Source organism: Narcine bancroftii, chromosome 1 (assembly GCF_036971445.1).
Source record: "Narcine bancroftii isolate sNarBan1 chromosome 1, sNarBan1.hap1, whole genome shotgun sequence".
NCBI classification, from domain to species: Eukaryota; Metazoa; Chordata; class Chondrichthyes; order Torpediniformes; family Narcinidae; genus Narcine; species Narcine bancroftii.
Window position 1 is genome coordinate 352,693,819 of NC_091469.1, and position 21,517 is coordinate 352,715,335.

Consider the following 21,517-nt stretch of genomic DNA (forward strand, 5'->3'; position numbering starts at 1 on the left):
AAATCCATTCTGGTAGTTCCCCAAATCTTTGTTTGGATGTATAGAGTGTCCATAATGTACCTTTTTACATCTATTCATTTCCTTCTATTGTTCAATGTGATTTACTTTTCATAAAACTTGACTTGTTTGATTGCATTAAGCTTTGAAGACTAGCAATTTCTTCCTTGATTTTTGTTTCTTACTTTTTTGCCAACAATAGATGCTAAGCTAACTCGTGTGTTGACCCTCACTTTTAGGCACTGATAAGGTGCTAGAAGATTGGAGGGTGGATTATGTTATTATCTTTATTTAAAGATCAGGTGTACATGAATTTGGAAAGGCAAGAACCGATTAGGGATAGTCATAATGGCGTTGTGTGTGGAAAATCAAATCTCTTGAATTTGAGTTTTGAAGAGGTGACCAAAAGGATTGATGAAGGCAGAGCAGTAGACTTCATTGACATGGATTCTAGCAGGACCTTTGACATTGTCTGGCATGAAAGGCAGAAGTAGAAGGTCAGATTGCATGGAATCCAGGATTAGTTGGCCAATTGAATATGGATTTGTTTTGACAGTAGGAGATGGACAGTGGTAGAGGAATGTTCTTATTCAGATTGGAGGACTAAACCCAGTGTTGTACTGGGGTTCACTGTTGTTTATTATTGATATTTAAAAGTTGGATGACAATATAGTCAGCACACTGAACACGTTTTTTAGGTGACGTTAAAATGTATTGTTCAGTGGACTGTTTAAAAGGGTTATCTAAGATTATAACAAGATTTAGATGAACTGGGAAAGTCAGCCAAGGAATGGCAGATGGAGTTTGACTCAGACAAGTGCAAAGTCTTGCACTTTGGTAGGTTAAACCAGGACACGACTTGCAGCTAAGTGGTAGGGTTCGGAGAGCCCTTTTGAACGGAGATTTGATGGCACGGGTACATAGTTCCATAAAAAGAGATAGGTAGATTGGATGATGAAGTAGTAATTTGGCACTCTTGCCTTCAATTTGGGCATTGATGATAGGAACAAGGATGCTGTATTATAACTGTACAAAACATTGGTGAGATCACGCATTGATAATTCTGTGCAGTTCCAGTCACTCCACAATAGGAAGGATTTTGTAAAGCTAAGAATGGTGTATTAGTGATTCATTAGAATCTTGCTGTTACTGGAAGCTTGAATTATTAGGATTGGCTTGAAGCAGAAAAGACTGAGGGCCATTCTGGAGGTTTATAAAATTATAGTAGGTATCAAAGAGATAAATAGTTGAGTCTTTCTCCAAGGGTAAGGGAATGCAGAGGGCATAGATTTCAGGTAGGGGGATAAAAAAAATTAACAGGAACTCGAAGGGTCCACAGAGAGTGGTTGATATATGGCTGTTAGAAAAAGTGAAAGAGGTGGGGACATTTGTAATGTTTGAAGGATGTTTAGACAAGTACATGAATAGAAAAGATTTAAAGGATTTTCGGTTTTCCAATCAGCCCTTACTCTCCTGGAACTCTTTGGAAGAGATCAAGCTGTCCATAGCGTCCATAAGGCATTGGAGCAGAAATAGGCTTTTCAGTCCATCGAGTTTGCCCTGCCATTTAATCTATTTTCCTGCCCAGCCTTCTCCCCATAACCTTTGATGCCCTGGCTAATCAAAAACCTATCGATCACTGACTTAAATGCACCTAATGACCTGAACTCCGCAACTACCTGCACCAACAAATTCCACAGATTTCACAATCTCTAAATGAAAAAATTCCTCCACTTAGTTTCTGAACTAAGCAGATGTCCTTTAATCCTGAAGTTGTGCCATCTTGTCCTAGACTCTCCCACCATAGGAAACAACCTTTCCATATCTACTCTGTCAATGCCTCTCAAACATTTTAAATGTTTCAATGCGATTCTGCCCCCCCCCCCGAATTCTGCTAAATTCTAATGAATGCCAGCAAAGAGCTGTGAAACACTCCTCATATCATTTCCCTTTCATTCCCAGAATCATTCAAGTGAACCTCTTTTGAACACTCTCCAACTGAAGCACATTTTCTTAAATGAGGAGCCCAAAACTGCTCACATACTCATGCTCTCAGCAATCCTAATTAAAGCCTCAACGTCACATCTCTGCTCTTCTATTTCTCTTGAAATGAATGCCAGCATTGCATTTTCCTTTGTCACCATCATCTCAACAGGCAAGTTTACCTTCAGGGCTTCCTGCATGAGGGCTCCCAGGTCTCTTTGCATCTGGGTATTTTAAATTTTCCCCATTTAAAAAAAAATACCCATTTTTTTTTTCCTACAGATTATATGACCATACACTTCCCGACATTATATTTCATTTGCCACTTGTCTGCCCATTCTCCTGCAGCCTCTGTGTTTCCTTTACACTACTAAGGGCGTGCAACTTGGGAATGGGGGGAACCCCAAATTCAGACTAGGCAGTGGGGAAAATAATATTTATTTTTAAGTTGCATGTTGTGTGATTTGTGCTGACAGTGTTGATTGATAAATACTTTTTATTGGAAATTAGTACTTGTGACTTTACTGGTATAAAATTTCAGGCAAATCCCCCTCTGCCCCCCTTAAACTAAAGAGTCCCCCATACGCTCACATCATCCACAAACTTAGCCACAAAGCCATTTATTTCATAATTAAATAATTAATATCCAACATAAAAAGAAAGGGCCCCCATCACCGACTTCTGTGGAAGTCCACTAGCAACTTGCAGCCAATCAGAATATGATCCTTGTATTCCAACTCTCTACTTCTTACCAATCAGCCAGTGCTCGACACATGCTAGTATAATTCCAGTTCTACGATGGGCTCCTGACTTGTTAAGTTTTCTTTTCCTTTTTAGTCTCTTGCTACTGATTCTTGAAACAAAAATCAAAATCTTGTTTACCTCTAGATTTTGCCATTTGGTGTTGTCAAGTTTGATTTCATGTTTTTATCAACATCCTTTGTAAACCACAGAGCTATCTAATTGCGGCACCTATCTTGTGCGGAACCTTGTCAAATGCCTTCTGAAAATCCAAATACATAACACCCACTGCATCTCCCTTATCCAGCCTGCTTCTCACTTCCTCAAAGAATTCCAATAGGTTTATAAAGTAAGACTTTTCTTCAAGGAAGCCATGTTGACTGACTTGGCCTTTGCTGTCATATGCCTCCAAGTACTCGATAACCTCATCTTATATAATCGACTCCCAACATTTTCCCAACCACTGACATCAGGCTAACAAGCAAAGTCCTTCACTGTGAAGGCTGGCAAGGTATTGGTTTAAATTGTTTTCCAATTCCTTGTTTCTTATAATTTAATTAGTTTCACTGTTCAAGGTCCCAGTTACTAGTTGCCTTTGTGTTATCTCATCATTTTTCTTTTCCTTTTTAGTCTCTTGCTACTGGTTCTTGAAACAAAAATCAAAATCTTGTTTACCTCTAGATTTTGCCATTTGGTGTTGTCAAGTTTGATTTCATGTTTTTATTAACATCCTTTGTAAACCACAGAGCTATCTAATTGGGTAAATGTCTGCTGAGCATTATGAAATAGCTACTTAAATATAGAATCTGCTGCTGCTCAGCTATTGATTTTTCCTTTCAACTGCTTTGGCGCATTCAAGGGTACTATTTCCTCATCTGAGTTGTCCTTATTTAAGTTGAAGATACATATGAACTCAAAGTGTTTGTTTTCATTTTGTATCTGACATTCTACCATGTTTCTTCTACTCTTTAGAAGAGTCTTAACCAGAGGATCTTGTATTAACCCTGCTGGGTTACAGATTAAACTTGACAACTCTAATTGCAGATTCCTTCTTGGATTTCTTATTAAGACAAAACATTTGCATGTGGTTGGGCTACTCCCAACTCTTTCCTCTTTCCCCTGCAACTTTTTATTCATTAACAACCACCAGGCAGAATGCACTCCATTCCTTCTGTGGGCAACCCCTAATTGAGAATACATTCTTGGTGTTAATAGAAGGGCTGCACTACATAATGATGTAAAGTTTAAAGAAGGTAAAAGTAAAAAGGTATGGGACATCATAAGCAAAGCAATGAGAAGCTAGAAAGACTCTGTGAGTCAGGCAGCATCTATGGATAGAAATGGTCAATCAAGGGTCTCAAATAAAGGCTTGAAACGTTGAGCGACCATTTCAATCCACGGATGCTGCCAGACCCGCTGTCCCTAGAGCTTTTTATTGTTTGCTCAAGATCCCAGAATCTGCATTTTGCATTTTTTGTGTTTTTCCTTGTTAAAAACGCTCCAATAGGCAGAGAACAATGTTCCAACAAATCCCATAAATAGAGTTAAAGAGAGATTAGTGACAAGTTTAATGCATTAAATTGAAATTAAACAACAATAGCATCAGGTAGTAGAAGTGAGAATCAAAGTGCAACAGGAGGAGCAGAGAAGTGTAATATGTAGAAAATAAATCTCAAGTGAAAAGCTAGAGTTTATCTGAATGCATGCAACTTTTATTACAAGTTTTTATAACAAGAGTTGAAAACAACAACATGCTTGCAGGTCATTTGGGATTGGGAAGTGAATACTCCAGATTACTTGAAGTCCCAAAAATCAGGTAAAAAGGGAAAGGAGGTAGGGGAAGCACTGTGAGCCAGAGAAATCATCAGTACTGTGGCAATCAGAGATGTAGATGTGGGATGTGTTTGGTTGGAAGTAAAGTATAGCATCACATAGAATTTGAGAAGTGAGTCAGACAATTTGTAGATAGGAAGTGTCGTGGATGATGGATAAGATTGTTGTAGGTTACAATGGGGTATAAACAGTGTTACACTGAGAAGAAGCAGATGGAGTTCAATCTGGAAAAGTAAAGTGATGTTCTTTGGAAGGTTGAACCTGAAGGTGGAGTATATGGTTAATGGAAGGATTCTTAGCAAGGTGAAGAAGCAAAGGTACCTTGGGGTCCAAGTCGTATATCCCTCAAGATTATTGTGCATTTGATAGGGTAATTAAGAAGACGTGGTGTGCTGGCCTTCATTATTGGGGGGGATTGTGTTATGAGCTGCAAAGTAATGTTGCAACTCTAATTGTGATATAACCATAATTTTATAGAGCATTGTGTTCAGTTCTGGTTGCCTCATTATAGGAAGGATGTGGAAGCTTTAGAGAGGGTGGAGAGGAGATTTACCAGACATTGCCTGAATTGAAGAATGTCTGCAAGAAAAGTTGACCAAGCCAGGGCTTTTCTCTTTAGATTGATGGAGGCTGAGAGGCAACTTAACAGAGATGTACATGCGTCAGAGTTCCGTTCTGACCGACCGGTCAGATCTCAAAATGGATGTAAGCTATCAGTTCCCACGCTGATCCACTGCACCATGCTCCCTTGACAGCCACCTATCAGTCCCCACACTGATCCCACTGCCCTGTGCTCCCCCAACAGCCGCACTGTACCTGTACAGCATTTTTTTTTATCCTGAGAACTGTGAAAGATGCTGTGATGCACACAATGCCAGGATACTCTGACAGTCACCATCATAAGAATGCAGCCGTTAGCACTGGTGGATGTACGACCAAGAGTAATTTTTTATATCTGTATTTTTTTTCTTTATTTAAAAAAAAAACATAGGTTTTTTTTTTGTTGTATGTACGGATTGTCATAAGTCGCATATGTCGTAAGAAGGAGAGAGGCTGTATTAGGTTTTGAAAGGATAGTTACGATCTTTTTTCCCAGGGTGGTCGTTACCAGAGGACATTTGTTGAGTGGAAGAAGGTTTAGGGGATACATCAGAAAAGTTTTTTTTTAAATTTTATGGAGTAATGAGTGCCAGAAATGTATTGCTGGTGGTGAAGGCAGGCACAATAGAGACATTTAAAAGACTCTTGGAGAGGCATGTTGATGTAAGAAAAATAGAGTATAATGGGCTGTGAGGGAAAGAAAGATTAGATTGATGGTGGAATAAGTTTATATTGGTAGGGACAACAACATGGACTGAAGAGCCTGTACTGTATTGTAATGCTCTATGTCTGAGGCAATAATGAAGAGTATTATCTCTTGTTAATGGAAATATTGTAACGAGGTCGCTGCAGCTAGGTTATAGCTTTTGGTTATAGCCCTAAAGCAGTAGCTTGAATCTGCAGGAGAAGAAAGACACACACACCAGTAGAGTGTATTCGACATTGAGTTTATTCAGTGGCAGCTCTGCCTTTTATAGTCAATTTGGCTGCGTCACCACTGGGGCGTGGATTGAGCGGACCAGTTGCCGAATGGTTACCTCAAATGCCTGGGCCCTGATTGGGCTGCCTATGGTCCACTGGTGGTGATTGGCCAGTTTCACCACTCTACCAGCGGCCTATGGAAATGAGCATTTCAGTTCGCACGAAGCTTTGCCAGTTTCTGTGTTCGACAACCATTTTCTGTGTCAGGTCGCGGGCCACTGCACGCACCCCCCGCCCCAAAACCGGCGACCGGGGCACTGTTTTTAGGAGGCCGGCCCCTGCACCTTGGGGTCGGGTGAGTGATGGGCTGGTCAAAGTCCAGTAGGCTGGTTTCAATGGGTCGAGTGTGAAAGTCTCTTTGCTGTTGCCAATGTTCAAAACACAAGTGGGGCAGTTGTGTCTGAAGACACAGTATGGCCCCTCGTAAGACCGCTATGGAGGTGGCTGGTGAGCTCCACGCTAAACAAATATGTACTTACAATCAGTAAAGTTCTTTGGGACGTAAGTGCAGGGCTGGCCTTGGGGTCTAGGTTTAGCAGGGGCCAGGGTGCCTAGGCGCTCGTGTAATCGGGACAATGTGGGCACTGGGGGCTCCTCCAAATTCCTAAGGGGCCGTCACAAATTCGCCCGGAATAACTAGGGGTGTGCTGTAGACTAACTTGACAGGGCGAGGTTTACCCGTTGAGGTGTCGCAGAGCAGCGTGGAATTGCCAGGGGCAATTTGGATGTCCATCTGTTGAAAGCAGGTGAGTGCTGTCCGGTACACCAGAATGTCAGGCTCTACCTGCTGCGTATCACCCAGGGCCGCATAGTCGATGCCAGGGCTAGAGTCGTGCACAGCCAAGATAGCCGGACGGGATAGGGCGTTGGCTACCACGTTGGATTTGCTGGCTATTTGTTCAATGTCCGTGGTAAATTCAGAAATATAGGGCATGAGAAATTATCTGTGTTTTGTTTTTACCAAATACAATCTTGTCAACATTTCAAAAGTGATGACTCTTGTATATATTTTCAGCATATTTTGCAGAGTTATCTGGTGATTAATTGTTCTGAAGGTAGTAGTTTCCAGGGTATTAGTTGGTTTGATATGGGACTCAGAGTGCTGATAGGATTTGTAACAGCAGATTTTTCCCTGGCAAGGAATTAATTCTTGCATGTCAGATATTTCTAGAGTGAAATTGGGAGTCGAGGTTAGTTTAAATTGTCCCGCACACAAAATAAGAATTGGAACAGATTAAAGTATTTTGCAAAATAATGCAGTGGACTACTATGCCACAGGCTTTTTTTTAAAAAAGAAAAAGTAATTGGCTGTGCTTTATTACTCAATGGCACCTACCTGATTGTTTTAGAATTAAGGGATGTTGGCTGTGGTCTAGAGGCATGTGGAGACAGCTCTTCAGAAAGTTACAGTTCTCCTTCCAGCCCAAGACACGATGGGAGAGAGAGCTGTGAAAGTGAAGATGAGAAAGACAAAGGTGAGTTGCTATGTACTTTTAAAATCCTGCTAGATTGGCTTTTAATCTCCTACAGTCAAATAAAATATCATTTTTCTGACTGAGGCTGCTGAAATCAGGTAACTTTCAAGTACATTTAATTCTTGAAGCAGAGAGTTGAAGTTGCTGGGTAACACTCCAGTGGAAATCTGCATCACAATTAGATTTGGTCCAGCAAAAATGTTTACAAACTGTGATCAACAGATTTCTGTAACCAGTTTGAATTTCCGTGCTCCTGAAGATGCAAAATATTCTCACGAAACATAGGAGATGCCTTTTTGCCCTCATATAATCCATTTGTAATGTTTTGCTGTACTTTAACCAATTTATAATTCTCTTCAGCCATTATTACCCTTCAATTTGTTATATATCACACGGAGTGAACAATAAAAATAAATTAATGACCCTCTTTGAAATTACAAAGAATTTCAAGCAATTAGGCCAAAAAATAAATAATGCAAAGATTGGCCATTAATCCACTTGTCGAAAATAAGTGTACAAGATTCTCCACTTAGTTTCTTTGCTTAATATGCCTTAATATGGTAACTTTGTGTCCTTCAGGTTTTTATTTTATTGGTGATTTCATAACTCAGAGGTTTCAATTGTTCATCCAGCTGTGACTCCTCATAACCAGCACTCTTCCAATGCCACCTTGCTCCTTGGTATCCTTTCTTCTTTGCCACATTGTTATTTAGAAACTTCATTCCATGCATCTTCCCAAACTTGCCCTCCAGTTCAATCCCTGCAAAAGTTGCTCTAAGAATAATTTTCTTGGATGGATCATGTTAAGAGAATGCTGCATTTTTGGAAATGCAATATTCTCTTAACGTTATCCACCTGAGATTAGAAATTCTGACATGAATTTTGAATCTGATAAGTAGAATTGGTTATAAAATTTTAGTTTTTAAAATTGTTTTTAATCACATATCAAGTGTATACTGATGTGATACAGCAAATTAATTACTCTGGAATATTAGCCAGTGGTGCATTGTGCAAATTGGTGACCAGATGCATGGTATCAATAAAATAGTTCCTGAGGGAGATGACTATATCCCAGGAAGGAGGTGACCTTGCTCTTCTACAATTAATTATATGGCTATTTTGGCTCTGGATGGAACTGAAGCTCTACTTGCACAGCATTCATTTGAAAAATGCCATTTTCCTCAAAACATATTTTGTCAATTACTATTATTTGCAAGGAATGAAGTGAGGCTTCATCCTACCATCTTGACACTACAAATATTGAGAAAGGCGGATATAGTCATGATACAGCTTCTATAAATATTGTTATATATATCCTCCAATTGTGTTTGCGTCTGTTGTTCTTACAATATCTTTTTTTGTCAGATCATTTTTCTTACAGCTGTTATATCAATGGTCCTTGACTCTTTCCATCCAGTGTTAGTATCCTTATTGTGCAGACCATGTCTGAGAATTTTTACAGTAAAAAGAATCTGGGATAGATTTATAAGTAGCATCACAGTTGTATATTTAGAAAAGTAAAAACTTTCTGTTCTTTATGAATTGTCATGGCATCTAATCAAAGATGTGTTAATGTTTTTGTTCCTTACAAACCTTGGAACAAATTTCAGGACCACAACCCTGTTAAAAAGCACCCTTTATTTGTTTTGTAAAACTTGACAACTCAGTTAATATGGGGTGCACAGCTATTGTGCAGCTGGTTCTTCAGTAAGTGAGCCTGCTAATTGGTCACCTTCTATCCAGTTTTATGCTGTCGATCTTGGTCAGTGATCAGGCTGGTTTCTTTCCTTGTCTCCTTTTTCCTTTAGTCTGACACCAGGATTCTGAAAACATAGCTTTGATCAAGCATTTACAACTCTTCTAGTGGCACCCAAAAAATATCGCAGTCCCTGTTACTGTGGGCTTTTTGCTACTCTTAAAATCAGAAGATAACATTTGGAATACTGGACTCTTTAGTCATGCAGAACTTCAAACACCTTTATTGTCACTCCAAGAGATAACTTGTGAAATCTGAAGGCAGAGTATTCTGTTTTCACCTTAAGGGGACACATTCCTCTAAACATTTGGGTTTTACATTTCATCTTCCTGAGCTGTTTTTGCAAGTCACATAATCTGGGGAACTCAAAGCTGAAAGGAGATTTACTAGCAGGCTAAGGTTTGCCCTGATAGGACAGTATGGGACTCACAGTGTGTTATGGTATTTATGATCCTCCCTTCATTCTGTGCAAAGCACATGTGAACATTAAATAAAAATTGATCTATCTACATTATTCCATACTAGGCAGATACTTACTTCCACAGATGGAACAACTCCATTCAGTTCTTAGCTGAATAATGCCACTTGACAAGAGTATTGAGAATAAGGATGTGAAGTATACACTAAATAGGGGAAGTTCAATGTCCACTCTAAGAATGCCTCATTCACAACAGACCCGGTTGACGTCATAGATATTAGAAGTATATGTTGATCGTTGAATGGGCGGGGAGGGGGGGTGAAGGAGGGAGGGAAGGGTGGAGGGAAAAGGGGAGAAAATGACATTGTTTATATTCAAGAGGGAAATGTTTGTGTGCATTTTGGTCAATATGGTTCATAGTGTGAAAAATAAAAAAATTAATAAGATATTAGAAGGGTCTGAAGTAATAAAGAGAGAAGCACTATGTAGACCCTTTGACCTTGTATTCCCAAACTACTAGTTATTGATGTACCTTGGTATAACATTGTTGGTGAGAGTGATATTCGCACTGAATACCTTGTGTTGTGTGGCAGTATCAACATGCTAAGAGAGAATGGATTCAGAACTCAAGATGGAGCATCTTTTGAGCCATTACTTGCAGCAAAATTCAATTCCATTGCTGTTTGTGACCTAATCAACAAATTTCTCACTCTAATATTGCTGATGTAGCAGAGGATCCTGCCTGGTTCATTGTAGAGCAACCATACCAAAAAGAAAATAAGTTGTGAATCAGGTACAGCTATGTTGGAGGTGGCTAAGCATTTTCACTGATGCCAACAATAATTAATGCTGAATCTAAAATGCTTTCTTTAAAACAAACATAATGAGTATTTTCCATAAACATTAAATTTAGATTTTTGCAAGCACCAGATGAGTAGCATCCGTGAAAAAGTGGACCAATTTTGTGTTGCGCATCGATATTTAACTGAAATTTTCAGTGCAGATAAACATATTTTAATGGGTAAAAGTATGAACAGAGTGGTTGGGGGTGTCCAGTTAGAAGGATCTGGTTAGAGGGAGTTGAGATGCAGACCATTGGCAACCTGATCTAAGGTTAGCATAGTTGACGTATTGTTTAGTGCAATGCCTTTGCAGTGCCAGTGATCAGAACTGGGGTTCAAATCCCGCTCTGTCTGTAAGGAGTTTGTATGTTCTCCCCGTTTCTGCGTGGGTTTTCCCTGGGGGCTCCAGTTTCCTCCCACCATTGGAAGCGTACTGGAGGTGTAGGTTAATTGGGTGTAAATTGGGCGGCATGGACTCATGACCCAAAATGAACTGTTACTGTGCTGTATGTCTAAATAAGGCAAACAAATAAATGGCAGACAAAATGGGCTTGGGGCTTTGTGGTTGCTGCTTCCCTTGTTTTTAAAAACATAGTTGTACCAAGGCAGATTTTGTGAAGTCGACCCTCAAATCAAGGTAAATATCTATTTTACCATCTTATTTTACTTGGTTATTAAAGGAATGCTATTGTTCTCTAGTTTTGTAGTGGATATTCTTGTGAGCATTGAAGTTCTTGGAGTTTCTGTTTCATAACACCAAAGATAAATCTTATTTTCTTTGGATAGATTCTGACAGCACTTCAGAAGATTCTGGGAAAGATAGGCAGCAAGAGAGGTTCGTCTGTAGTTCTTCCCGTGGATCTACCAGCAGGCCAACCGCTCAGGTAGCACCAGTACAGAGTGAGAATGGTACTATTCCAGGAAATCAGCCAACCGCTTTGCTTCCTCGCATTCCTATGATGCCTCCTATACACTACATGATGCAAAATGGTGGAACAAAATCAGACTATGTTGCTCCTGTTGATGGTAAAACTGTAGGAATGATTGTAGCAGTCCCTCCTGCTGCCGTCTCTCACCGAGATTCGTCACATGTAACGTCAGTTGGTGCTGCAGAAGCAGGGAAGAGACTGGACCTAATGCCCTCCCCTCTGTCTGTGCCAACTCCTTTCCTTCTGCAGGCTGCTGGTCCTGCTCTACATCCAATGGTGCACAGACATAAAATGACAGCACCACAAATTAATATGGAGAACTGCCATGTTCCTGGACCCCAGCCACCAGCAGTCACTGTCAACATTGGATCAGCTAATACTGCCTTCATCCCTGTACACAGCCATTCTCCATCTGGGAAACTCTCTGTGTCTTCTGTTTTAGATCCCACTGCTAAACCTTCAACACAGAACCTAGCAGGACTGAACACCTTGTTGCCTCAGACTGATGGAAATATAGCAACGGCACCTGAATCTGCCAATTTGAAAGTAATGCTTCCTGCTGCTGCTCTGCAGCCACCATCTGGCTCATACAACTTAAGTGGAACTCCAGCCAGTGTTTTGCCTTTACAAGGAACCGCAAATTCTCCATCTCCTATAGGTCAAATCCAGTCCACTGGATCTTCTGTTCCCACCCACACTCCAGGCCCTGTACCAAGTCTCAATACTGCATTAACTCATAGCACAGCTCAGAGTGATAGCACCTCTTACATAAATGCAATAGGAAATACTAGTACTAACGGGACCATTCAACCAGCACAGCAAGTTGCCTGTGGGACTTGTAGTTCTTGTGGGTGCCGAGGTAGCTGTGGAACCAATGGTAGTCCATTGTTAAATTATTACTATCCAAGCACGATACCTAGCCAGTTTATCAGATTTCCATTGATCCCGTTAAGTGGGATGACTTCTTTTTGTAATGGTAGCTACCTCAACCAAGCACATCAAAACAATGGAACCCAGATGCCCTTTTATCAGAATCCTTATACTAATGGGCTAATGCATGATCCTATGGCAAATCAGACAAACTATGGGATACAACAAATGCCAGGATTTATCAGAGGATTTCCATTAATGTATCAAGTGGCCAATATGGTCACCAATGTTAATGGGTTAGGACCTAAAAAGAATGGAACTGCATCATGCTATAATTGTGGTATAGGTGGACACCATGCACAAGACTGTAAACAGCCATCCATGGAGGCCAGTCAGCCAGGTAAGCAGTGTGTTGAACATAAAAAAAGATAGTAACCCTGCAAAACTCAGATTCTCACGATACTAAGATCTTTAAAGTGGGATTTCACTGTGATTATGGTCTTGCAATTAATTTTGTAAAATGTGCTAACTATATGTAATTAATGTGGTTGAAGCATTGAACTTGAAGTTAATATAACACCGTGAATGACAACAAAGTGATCCCTTAGCTTAGTGTGTCCTGTGAATTGTTGAAATGAATGTTAACTTTGGATGCAAAATCCAGTATTCACTGAAATTCGGCCAATATTTTGCAAATATGGATATTCTCTATTTTAATGACATGAAAGAAATTTATGAAACAGAATCTAAAACAATTCCCAGATTTTTTTTTCAAAAATTAAAAAGAAATGCAATGCATGGGTTAAATGATAGATTTTAAACCTCAACATGGAAAAAATGTTTTCAAATGTGTGTGTCCTGCTTTTTATCACTTTATTCTGCCTGCTTCATACTGTTGCAGAGCTGAAGTTTAGAATTTTTGACAATTGCAATGTAACCGAACCAAGTTATTTTAAGATTTAATGAATTGATTGGAACAAAAGGTAATCACTTTCTGCAGTCTATTTTCTTTTCCTTTGTAAAGATTACCTTTATAACTACATTGGTGGAAATTGTTCAAGTGCATAAAATTGGTCATTCCCCCACAATCAGCAATCCACTTAGTTAGAAAGAGCCTGAAGCACTACTGGTACCAAATGTACAGTGGCAGCAAAAACACTGTTTTTTTATCAAGCAGCATAATGAATGCTATATCCAGTTTTGGTGACAGAGTTTGGAAATAGTGAAAGGCGGTAATGCTAATAATTATTCCGAAGAGCCCATTTTCCAAAGGTGTTTTGGGCAACATGCTTTGGAGAATTGTAAGTTTTTTGTCTGTTGAAATTACAGGATGCGTGATGGTGGGGTGCATGCACGCACACCCGCACACGCACAGTAGGCAGCTGATAAGTCATTCCATGTACCATGAAGAAATTAAAGGATAAGTTCAGGACTGGCATGGTGTTACGTACTAAGTCAGCAGCAGTGGTTTTGGTAAAACAATTTTTATTATTAGTTATTAATACTATGACACTTCTTACTTAACTCTAACCTTAACCCCACTATGCACATTAAAACCCAAACTATTACAGTTTAAACTTGATTCAAGAGTTGATTTTAAAGTTCAGTCTCAGAAACCTTTTGTGTTGAAACTCAAAGTCTTTATTGCTCTTCAAAAGCAATGATGGAGTAAGTGTGAGGCATCAGATTTCTTAAAATTGTTGCTTAAAAGCAATATTGAAGTATTTTGAAACAGCAGACCTCTTTAAAACTCAAATTTCTTTTATAGAGTTGTTTTCAGAGCAATGTTTCTTCATGCGAACGATTTTCTCTTTCTTGCATGATTTTGGAATTTGTGTTCCACACACTGAATCTGTCCTCTTTTCCAAAGAGACAGTGAAGTGACTTTTCTTCCATGATGATTTCTTGAACCCACACAAGAACTACATGAAGTGGCCATATAAAAATGGATCCAGTAGGATATGTCTTCTTTTCTAGAGACAGCGAGGTAGCTAAATTCTTCAAAACCACATTTCCAGTGTTCCCCCTTTTCATAAGCAGTCTTTTTTTTAACTGCATTTCACTCCTGTGTGATTTACAGGATGGTCAAGTCCCTTCAATCCTGTGTTACCTACAGGATGGCCAGATGTCTTCTGGTTTCAAAATATCCCTGTTTTCAGTAATATGTTTCTCTGAAATGTCTCATCACAATTCATCATTTCTGTCTTTAAAGTTCATAATGCCTTCTTCAAAAGTATGAATCATGAGCCAATGGACTCTGGCCTGTCTGTGACCATAACCAGCAGAATGGCAGTGTGTCTACACAGCTGCTTCTGAACAATACCTATTGTTTTGAGTTCTCAATAGAGAGCAGTCATAAGACTTTTATGACTATTTGCAGTTTTTAATTAGAAGTCTTTTTAAGCAAACCAGCTTCCAGCAGAACAATGGCTTATCAGAGATTTCGATTTTCAGAATGGTTTCTATGTGCAAGTGTCTGTCCCTGAATCCAAACCCACTACAATTTTTCTAAAAATATTACATTTTAACTTTAAAGATTAATATTAGTACAGATCTGTTGTACATGGGAAGGTGTATGTCAACCATAAATAACATCTGGAGTTCCATTCTAATTCATGAAAAGGAGGTAAAGCAGGAAATGATTTCTGATGTAATGGAGGGATTGTTGCATTTGGAGAAGGACCATTTATATATTTTTGATTAATGAATATTTGAATAACTGTTAGTAGGACACAATTTGTGTTCTTGTTACATTCTATTCCAAGTGTTGCAGTTTTAAAGGCAGCTTCACAAAGTAGGTCCGATGTTGCTGAAGTATTGTGCATACTGATAGGAGGACTCAGCAGTAGATCATGCTTGAAGGTGCTTAATCAAAATTCAGTTAGGTGTGACCTGTGCAAATGTGTTGATAACAAATATTCAGAAATTTAAGAGATGAGAAGATTCTCAAATGGTACAGGCAGATAAAAAAGTCCAATTTATGAACAACCCATAGTTACAAACCATCAAACCAGCCAGAAGTAGAATTGCATCAACTTCTGGTTTGAGCGTGGTTGAGTCATAATTCTCATAGCAATGACCAAAAATTATTAAATTTTTATTAGTATTGTGTTATCAACAGTCCCCGGATTGGTCCTGCTGCTCAGCACCCTCTGTTTCCCTCCCCACCCCCTCAAAAAAAACAACCACCAGACCCCACACCAATCTCAGGGAGGAAGGGGGCGTGTGCCATCCCGACACCGCTGTCTTCTTATGCCGTGCATAGGCTAGGCAAAGAAGCAGCGGCGTGTGCAATGGCTGCACTGCACGCAGCCTGGGCAAAGCAGCAAAATGACCACCCCTTGGCCTTAAAGTGCGATTGTGCCACTGAGGAGGGAGGGGGGGACACCCTGCAAAATGGCCGCTGCTCAGCCTTAAAGTACGATTAGAACTATTATTACCTGTATTATTATGTACTGTATTATGTTTAAGATACTTTGGTGTATTGTGAAATGTTTTATATGCATGTCAAGGTAAAATACACAATATATACTATATATTAAGATGAACATTTGATTCACTGACGCTAAATAAGGACCATGTGTACTGGTTCTGACTTAAATATAAATTCGGGTTAAAGACAGAGCTAGCGAGATTTCAGACCTCCATCTCTTAAAATGATAAGCTACAAGTACGAAAATACCTTAATATGGAATTTAGGACGACACGATTTATGTTTTTCTCTTTTGTATTTTATTTATTTTATATTTTTCCCATTTTTTCTTGCTTTATATTATAGGGGGTGGGGGAAAGGGGAAAAATGTCACAGTATATATTTTAATGACGAATGTTTGTATATATTGTTACTGAAATGGTACACAGTGAAGTATTAAATAAAAAAGTAAGAAATTTGTGAGAAAAAAAAGATAGAGCCAGCTAACAGAATTTATGTTAAACCCAGGGACTGTCTGTACTTGGAAAGTGGCATTGTTACCTGATATTTCTTCAAAAAGTTTAAAAAAAATGGAGAATGTTAAGCTTAATCAGGTTATTAATATTATCCTCATTAGAGCCAGAGCATTTCATTCTTGTTGTTCAATAAAGCAGTCTTGCAGGTTAAATCCAGCTGCCAAATACATTGAATGTTATGATCGACACCAATCTAAACAAAATTTAATGCAACAATCTTGTGCAGAATGAATATTGATGATGGAACATACCTATGGTTGGAGCAAAGCTTGACACTGGGCCCATTTCTGTGCCTCGCCAAGCTAAAGTGTTGTCATTATCTTGGAGAACAAGAAAGTGAGAATTATGTAAAATGATTGCTTCTATATTTCCACAGCCCAACAAAACTAAACAGTCCCTTGCCAAATAAACAATTTGAACAGTGTAGCACCTTTGCAATAATCTTAGAATGGAATGCTTAAATTATATGATTTAAGAATTAAATTTTTTTTTCCTCTAAAAGTTACTGAAAAGTTTGTGTGTTTTTGCTTGTAATAAATCCTACTGTGAACTTTTACTAATATATTTTTTTTTACACAGGTGCCTTCAAATTAAAGTTTGCCCCACCTCATGATTTGGATTCAGCTGACTAAGCTAGAAAATTTGTCATCTTGGCAATGAGCCTGATTTGTGGGGTTTTGACCCTAATAATACATTTGATGCTCTTTCCATCCAGCAAAAAAAACTAATGGTTTTATCCATTTGTTTTGAATTAGTACGTTGTCACTAAGGTCTTGATTGCCTTGAACTTATTGTGGCATTTTGTTTCCTATGAACATGTCTTTGTCTGTATTGGCTGCATTGTTCATGAGGCAAACAAGCAGTTTGTATAATGACCCAGAAATGCTGACAATAATGACCTCTGGTTTTGCACTGATGAATGTATTGTACCAAGTGGCACGTGCAATGTTCATTGTTTGTAATAATTTATCACAGTGTTTCAGAATCTACCTGTCCAGTAGACGCTGACCTGGAATGAGCAAACTTGCTGCCAGTTGAAATGCTAGGTCATATCTTTCATTATGCTCCATCTTTTGTCTGAAACAAATTGTCTTCAAATTTTGAGTCTCGTTTGTTCATTATTTCATTTTATTTTGTCCTCTTTCAATTTGTGTTGAAGCGACTCCACTTTGAAAAATAGGCACGAATTTAGAAATGCATTGTTTGGCCTACTGGAAAAATAATAAATTTAGACATTGATATGGATAAAACCTTTTATATTGATTTTGGAAGATAAAGTTTTGGAAAATTGAGTGCCTGTATTAATCTTGATTAAAAAAAAAACACGAAACGGTTTTCAAAGTTGTCCAATTAGTGTTTTTTTTTTCAGTAGAGCTTAGAGAAACAAATATTAAAACAAAAGTTGAGAACAACTAATCACTCCTGATACTTTAAGTTTAGGTATATTTATTGTGACTGTTTTTAATAATGTGTGAATGTTTTTCCCCCTTTTTATCTTTAGGTTGAATATTCAATGGCCACACTTTTATGTGAGTCCCTTTTTTATACTGTACCATTGAAAATTACATGATTCTTTTTTAAAAAAAATAGTAAAAGGCTTTAAGTTACAACCTCCTGTCACATGTTGACTCAAATTTTAGAATGTAGAACAAATGTTTTGCTGAGAGTGACGCATAACGCTTACAAATTCTCATGATTAGAAAACCACTTGCTTCATATTTATTTTCGGTCGAATGAGTTCTGCAAAATTGGAATGGTTCTGAACTGACCATTTCATGTGCATTTTCCATGACTACAATGTGAAGACTAATGCACTAGTTGTAGATGATATTAATCACTTCAGCGATGTCCCTACTTTATGCTCTGCTGCTTATTTTGGAAAGAGAAAAAAAAGCCAACATGCACTATTTGTTTCTGGGTTTATTTCTTCAAAGTACACTGACATTTTTTAGTTGATGGCAGTTTTTGAGAATTTGCACCTTGCTGCCTGAATGGCCTTCCTTTAACTAAAATTCATGGGATATACAGAGATACGATATTAGTGTGCAAGCAGTCTGCTTTTTCTGTAAATGAATTGTCCTCTCCTGAGTGGATTAATGTAATTTTCTGACTTGAAAACAAGCAACTGTGCCATAGGATCTGAATGTGTTGTAGGATCTTAAAAATCTTTGTCTTAAACCCTTTAGTGTCAACAAAATGCTGATACATATACAAAGCAAACCTATTGGAGCTGGCTTGATCTGTCTCTGGTTATTCCAGTTGAGCTGCTTTGAGAAGCCAGAACTTGTATACAGGACAGCAACTGAATTATTTCTTGCATGTTTTCTTTTAAAAACTGCTACCTGTGTGAATCAATTAATTTATTTTCAAATCTTCAGATAAAGTGTGGCAATTCGTTTCCTTAAAGCACATTTGTTTTACCTGGATTTTTGAATGACCAGTTGGATACAAAATAATTATCTTGGTGTGATTGAGCTCTTTGTTCTTCAAATTCCAATTCAGAGACGAGGAAATCATACGACAGTGGTTCTAAATAACTCTGGTGTATTGGAGCTAATTTTATGGTTTAAAAAGTGTACTTTATATAGGAGGTATATTGCTACCTTCAGTTTGTTCATTTGTTTACCGGTATTCTTTCATACTCAAGATGTTATGTCCTGGAAAGGTCACTTATATTTCTAGAACAATTTTTGGATTTTATGCAATTTTCCCCTGAATTAATAGCAATAAAAATATTCAAACCTTTTATTACAGTTTCTTATTTTAAGCACAGTCCTTGCTTGTCTTGTATTCAAATAGAACAATAATTGTTTTGACATTATCTGTTGAAATAGCTGAGTCAGCAAAATCATCTAAGGAGAATAGTGTTTGAATCCCAGACTTGTGACCTTATTGGTCGTTTGTTGGTTTTAATTTTATTCCCTTGTCCCAAAAACATTTTTTTCCTGGTGTCTATTTCCATCTTGTACATGAGTTTTGATGGTAAAACAGTTAAAAGAAACCAAATCAAGTACACACAAAATTGATTTGCCTTTATTGGTACACAATCAATCACACAATACAGAACAGGCTCTTCAGCCCATCTCATTCATGCCAGCCAAGTTGACCTGGGCTTACCCCATTTCTCTCTAAACTCTAATCCATATATCTGTCCAAATGTCTTTTGAACATTATTATTCTCTTATCAAATATGCTATTTTTGATCACTGTTAATTTTTGTTGGATATCTTTTGGTTAACTTGTAATTTGCCTTTGGACCACCCAAGACAAGCATAATTGATGGAAATAATGTGGGCCTTATTTTGGGAAGCAATTTGGCCTTGGATTAATTACTTGTGCCTACTACATGATTGGAAAGTAACTATCAATGTTTTGAGTGGAGACCCTGCATCAAGACTTGCTGGAGAATTGAAAGGGTGAGTTGGTGATGTGGACTGAGGAAAGATGAAGGACAAATAGAAAGAATAGAGTTCAGTAAAAGAGAAGGAAAGGCCAAATTGAGGGAGTGATGAAGGTGGAAAAGATGACAGGTGGAGGGTGATGAACAGGTACACAAAGGACTGGATAAATCAATTGATTAGGAGAAATGTGAAGAGAAAATTAAACCAGATTTTTGAGGGGGGGAGGAATCCATCAGGGTGAAATGTTGGTAGTCGGCAGATAGGACCAAGCAAGGGAAGAGACAAAAATGTGTGCAAAGATTGGGAAAGAGGTAAGGAGAGAGGAAGGAAACAGTAGGTGAGAGTTAACTGAAATTGGAAAGTTCAATCAGATTGAAGACTGCACAGGTGGAATATGAGATGTTATACCTAGTTGATGGTAGACCTTGTCCTGGTAGCAGAGAAAGCTGGCCATATATGGGAAAAGGGATTAAAATGACTTGCAAATGCTCAAAGGCCATTATTACAGAGCACAGAATTCAGAAATAAGTTGCCAAATCTGCTCTTGGTTTTGCATTTCACCCATTGTCCTTAGTAAAGAAAATTCCATTGTGCCTGGATTAAATGTTTCAAAATTATTTAGCACATTGTCATGTTATTTCAAACTTATATCTACAGCTGACAAACTGTTGCTACTAAACTGGTTTGGACAAAGCAACTGGTCCTAAGCAAAGCCTGACTGATGGGAGAACTTCCACCAATGTTTTGATGATGTCCTTCATCCAAAACTCGTGAACATCCAGGAAAGTTCCATCTCCAGCTTTATCAACTTCTAAAGCTGGGAATGTTTTCAAGTGACTTCACATCAACATTGAACCTGGAAATTCAGATTTACAATACTTTAAATATTTTTATTATAAAATGCAAACGTCGCAGTCTTTAGCTATTTAACAATTTTTTTAAAATCTTTTCAGAAATGTTTCAAAATTATTGATGTCAAAAGTTGATTTAAAAATCATTTTCAATTTACAAAAATGAACACCTTTCCCAGAGATACAATTACCATGAAGATCAATCTGGCTGCAGTTTAATTTTGGTTCCTGAACATTTTGAAGCATTTGTCTTTTTTTTTGTGCAAATATTAGTTTTAATTAATTGATTAGTAATGAATAGAATTGTTATGGCAAGTAATTCTAGATGGAAGAAAGAGGTAGCAATAAATGCTTTTGATAGAATTTTAAACAATGTTATGAAAAGATCATCCAATCACCTTTTAATTATAGTGTGTAGTACATGTTCTTGCTTCATATTTTCTAAAATGTGATAGCATACTCATTCTCCTCAATCAAAAAATTGATTATTTCAAGTTTCACTCCATGGATTGGGATAAAAGAACTTAAGCTGATATTCAATACAAAACTGAACCTGGTTTTAGATAAGAAGTTAAGAAGACCACATGAGCTTCATTGGGATGTAATAAGCTCAGGATTCAATAAATATCACTATTTCAATTGGAGTAGGAGAGTTATTGCCAATATGTTGGTGAGTTTTTATTCCTCATTGTTTATGAAACAGTATTCAGCCATAATAATCTATGCTTTTTTTATATAAATTTTATTTTTTGGTTTTCAAGCATATATCAGGTATACAGCCTTTACATAAATATAGCAAAATAATCTATACTCCATTTACATAAAAAATACAAATCTTTTTTATATATTTTATATAAAAAAAAATGCGAAATCCATACATATTGATAACAAA

General features: G+C 37.9%; 1 protein-coding gene across 8 annotated transcripts in view; it reads left to right on the forward strand.

Moving 5' to 3' along the window:
• The window catches only part of LOC138749495 (zinc finger CCHC domain-containing protein 2-like), a 111,534-nt gene extending 90,265 nt beyond the window's left edge, over positions 1 to 21,269 (forward strand). For 2 of the 8 annotated variants that reach the window (XR_011348699.1, XR_011348704.1), the window contains 4 exons: positions 7,485 to 7,610; positions 11,413 to 12,825; positions 16,953 to 19,789; positions 20,432 to 21,269. Coding sequence is in view for 1 of the 8 variants with exons in the window: in XM_069910927.1 (XP_069767028.1) it covers positions 7,485 to 7,610; positions 11,413 to 12,825; positions 17,875 to 17,879 (1,544 nt within the window). In the remaining 7 variants the exon portion in view is untranslated. The remainder of the gene's footprint in view (positions 1 to 7,484; positions 7,611 to 11,412; positions 12,826 to 16,952; positions 19,790 to 20,431) is intronic. The other 6 variants (XR_011348703.1, XR_011348707.1, XR_011348700.1 and 3 more) reach the window with 6 other exon arrangements.
• Positions 21,270 to 21,517: the final 248 nt, after the last annotated feature.